Source organism: Taudactylus pleione, unplaced genomic scaffold, assembly GCF_031769625.1.
Source record: "Taudactylus pleione unplaced genomic scaffold, aTauple2 ptg000634l, whole genome shotgun sequence".
NCBI lineage: Eukaryota > Metazoa > Chordata > Amphibia > Anura > Myobatrachidae > Taudactylus > Taudactylus pleione.
Genome location: NW_028285036.1, coordinates 1,112,177 through 1,116,761, shown reverse-complemented (window position 1 = coordinate 1,116,761; position 4,585 = coordinate 1,112,177). Strand labels below are relative to the sequence as shown.

Below are 4,585 nucleotides of genomic sequence, written 5' to 3'. Positions count from 1 at the left end.
ATTGGTGATCCATCGGCGGATCGGGGAAAAACAGCTTGTTAAAAATCCCAGATTCGCAGATCCCGATGATTTTTTTGTCTGGAATCGGCAAATCAAGAATTTTCAACATGTTGGATATCCAATGGTTTCCATTACTCTTCAGCCCCTTAGTTTCTTGTGAAGAGTGACCTGGTTCCCCATTGGTCAGTGGTGGCCATCTTTATGCAGCCCACTATGGGGCTGGTATCCGGACTATAGATAGACAGTAAAAAGGTTGACAATGTCCAATGTCTAGATAGACACCAGATGTTAGACAGTCAATAGATGGACAGGGACAAAAGGTCGACACACTAAAGGTCGGCATTGAAGAATGTCGGCAGGTACAAATGGTCGAAAGGGTCAAAAGGTCGACGTGAAAATGGTTGACACATATTTTTTTGTTATGTTAGGCACTTACTGGAGGGTTAGGCACTTACCCCAATGAGGTTAGGCACCTATCTTAACGGTTAGGGTTAGGCACAAGGAGGGAGGGTTAGGCACTTACTGGAGGGTTAGGGTTAGGTACTAGAAGGGACGAGTAGTGTTAGGCACCAGGAGGGAGGGTTAGGGTTAGGCACCAAGAGAAGAGTTAGGGTAAAGATTAGGGCTAGAACAAAAAATGTTGACCATTTGTGTGTAGACCATTTTCAAGTCGACCATTTGTACCTGTTGACCTTCTTTCACGTCAACCTTCAGTTTGTTGACCTTTTGTCCCTGTCTAACATCTGGTGTCTATCTAGACATTGTCAACCTTTTTACTGTCTATCCTTTATACCATAAACTATGGGGCTAGCCAATTTTTGTTGCTCAGCTAAATCTTTGAAGGCTGGCAACCAGGGGGTTACATCAGTTATATAGCACTGCTGAGATAGTGCCTGTTGGTTGTAGAGGGTGGTGTTATACAGGAGATGATATAAAGATGCAGCACTGTATAACAAGACCCTTTATAATATAAAATGATAATAATTACATTTAGGGATCCTGACAAATATGAAGTTAATACAGATAAGCATGCTGGATATTGAAGTTCTTATGTGTATTATATAGAAAAACATTGCATTAGACTACAATTCTCAGTAGAAGAAACTCTTCAGAGCTAACATTCCATTCACACCCTGCATACATCACAGCCAATAGGAGCTAGTGTGTCACTGACTGCAGTAATAGGGTACACACTGCCCGACAGACAGTTACTGCAGCCAATCACAACTATAGCACAGCACAGTAGTTAGCATTGCTGCTTCAAAGCACTGCTAACTTTTGATTACCAACAAAGCCCGAGCCTGTGTGGAGTTTGAATGTCTTTGTGGGTTCCCATCAGATTGTACAGTTCCTTCCCACACTCATAAAGTGGCAGGGAGTGGAAGGGAGCAATTCAATTAAACACGAAGCCTGCAAAGTGCCATTGGAATGGCATGGCAACCCTGGTAATGGGTAATAGTACATCACAGGCACAAGATCATTCCTTATACCTCATACCTCTGTTACTCTGGCATGGTGGACAATGGAATTACTCAGTAATGGGGCATGAACTATAAGCCTGATTCCGAGATGTTCGATAAAAGCACCGCGCCTCGTACCCAGCGGCTGCGCTAAAATGTGCAAAAGCCACAGGAGGCATCTTGTGTAAAAAGACACCCAAAGCCGGCATCTGTGATCCACTGGCTGCATCCAAAGATGCATCCACTGTATGAACATCACTCGGCCCTTCGGACATCTGTATAACCCGCAGGCGACTCAGAGTCAGGCAAAGCCACGCTGCTGGGGCCACTGGATTTGGCATGCCCAGGAAATGAGGCCGACATGCCCCCATTTTCTGGATCATTCCCTGTCGCCACCACTACACGCCAGCAGCTTGTCAATCATATAATGCATAGTTTAGAGTAGAAATCCCACAGAGATTTCTAAATAAAGTTTCTAACACACTGACAAAGAAAAACACCCAGAAACACTGGTTACACTCGGGGAGTAGCTCAGCTGTAATTCCACCCACTGCGACATTCTATTGGATGAATGTTCCATCAATCATATTCCCCCTTGTGATATCACCAGTCTCTTGTCACATTTATTTATTTAATATCAGATCATTTCTCCCAACTCCTGACTCCCCCAGATACAGTTATACAACCTTCCAGTACCCATAATGCAACATGAAGGGGCTCAGTGAAGGTGGCAGTGTAGGTGTGTAAGTGTCTGATGGGGTCACACAGAGAATAAAAGGACAGCTGACCTGCCTCATAATCCAGGTATATCCCCTCTCTGTCACAGGGGATATTGCCAGCTAACTTTGTCTCTTTATTTTGATGTATCACCGAGTACTGATTATACCACCTCAAACACCAGGACTTGTTATTATTTCCAATGAGCCGCTGACTCCTGTCTATACTGGGATAACACATCCCCACCCTCCATCTTCCTGATTTACTGACATCCACTTCCCAGTAATGTCGCCCTGAGGAGAATCCCCTGGTGCTTATTACCTGTTCACACTGAAATCTCTCTGGTGTTACTGGGCGATTCTGGTTTAGTGACAATGATGCAGTTTTCCCATCACCTGATATATGTATATCATTACCAGCTGTGGTTACATCCAGTAATATGTCTGTAGCTTCCTGCACATAGATCCCTGTATTTATACCTGTTATTATATCAGAAAATCCTCTGTGTAATGTTCCTGAAATGAGACCCATATCCAGATCTCCTGCACCATGGACCTGGTTATCATGTCTCTCTGTGTCCTCAGTATCACACAAGTCACCTGTGTCTGGTTCCTGTAAGACAGTCACTGGATCACACATGTTACACAGCTCCTCAATGTGACGCATCTTCCTGGACAGCTCGTCCTTCTTTATTTCCAGCTGCTGGATCAGATCAGAGACTGAGAGTGAAACACGCTGTTCCTGCCTGGAGATCTCACTCAGGACTTTCTTCTCCAGGTTTTTCAGCTGTCTCCTGATGTCTCTAAACAGGGCAGTGACTGTCTCTGTTACACCAGCTGCTTTTCCCTGTTCATTTTTCCTGCGCTCCTGCAGACTCTGGACTCTTTTCTCTGCCTCCTCTCTCTTTGTGGTCAGTTTCTGCAAAACATTTCTCAGCTTCTCCTTCTTCTTCTCAGAGGCCTCATCCAGTGACTCCACCTGATGTCCTTTGTGTTCCCCAATCAGACAGCAGGACACACAGATACAGGCAGCGTCCTCAGTGCAGTAATACTCTAGGATCTTCCTATGGACGGAGCATTTCCTGTTCCCCAGGGAAGTGGTGGGATCACATAAGACGTGTTCTGCTGACTTGTTGTGTACACTCAGGTGTTTATCACACAGAGAAGCCTCACACATCAGACAGGATTTAGCAGCAGGTACAGGAAAGTCCACACAGTAGGTGCAGAGAATCCCAGTCTCCTTCTGATCTGGCCGAGTAGACCGGAAACTCCCCACTATGTTACATAGAGGAATGTTCCGTATCAGTGCAGGACGCTTCTGACACTTTGCTCTGCATTCAGGACAGGTATAAACTCCAGACCCCTCCTGTGTATCCAGCACACGATCAATACAGACCCGGCAGAAGTTGTGGCCACATCTCAGGGTTACAGGATCTGTATAAATGCTCAGGCAGATGGAACAGTCCAGCTCCTGTCTCAGATCAGCAGACGCCATCGCTGGCAGCAGGAGAGAGAAATGAAAGTGAAACTCTCTGACCAGTGTTTCCAGTTGAAAATCTCGTAATTCCCTGGTACAACCGTTTTTTTCCTGGTCAAAATCTCAAAACTCTCTGATTTTCCCTTTACATTCCTTTTGGTTAAAGTGCTGCAATAAATGCTTTAAAAGCCAAAGATAGTGTAAAAACTTACAAAAGGAAAGTCCCTGTATGATTTTTCTGCCTGTACTGAATGACATATCGTTCAGTGTAGGCACAGCACAGGATGAGGAACGATCAACGACTGTACGATGTTGTAATCGTACTGTCGTTCCTCTATCTGCTAGTGGATTCACACCTTAAGTAAATTTAAAATCAAATACAGATTTTGGTATTCTTTTTACGCAATATGTTTTTTATTGAAGACCATAACATAATACAAACATCAGATCTCTCACATAGAAAATTCAAATTAGTCGCATAACAGAGGAATCAACATTTGGTATATCCATTTGCTAAAAATAAAACAAAATATGGTCACATTTTACAACAAAACCTATATCAAAAACATTTACATCAATCAGAATGAAAAGAAAAAAAAAAGAAGAAAAAAAGAGGGAAAATTAAAAAGAGGTGAAAAAAAAAAAAAAAAACCTCATACCAGAAGCAAAAATTATACATCCGACCATCTACTTTTAATGGACTACGGGATATCTATCAGGGACTGTTTATTATCCTACATAACCACGTCTTATAATGGTCAGACTCCTTGTAATGCAACCATGGAAACCAGGTCACCGTGAAGTTTTGGCCCTTATCTGTATGGGGTAAAATGAAATCATCCATAGCCATATAATGATTAAGACGTGTACACCATTCTGACATGGAGGGAGTCGACCTGTTCTTCCAATGGACAGGGATCACAGCTTTGGAA

At 43.4% G+C, this 4,585-nt stretch overlaps 1 protein-coding gene across 1 annotated transcript; it reads right to left on the bottom strand.

Annotated features, from left to right (window-relative positions):
• Positions 1-1,731: 1,731 nt before the first annotated feature.
• Positions 1,732-3,701, bottom strand: LOC148479159 (E3 ubiquitin/ISG15 ligase TRIM25-like). Its single transcript, XM_088454909.1, has one exon. The coding sequence runs from the start codon at positions 3,669-3,671 to the stop codon at positions 2,103-2,105; it is 1,569 nt and encodes a 522-aa protein (XP_088311035.1). The 5' UTR covers positions 3,672-3,701; the 3' UTR covers positions 1,732-2,102.
• Positions 3,702-4,585: the final 884 nt, after the last annotated feature.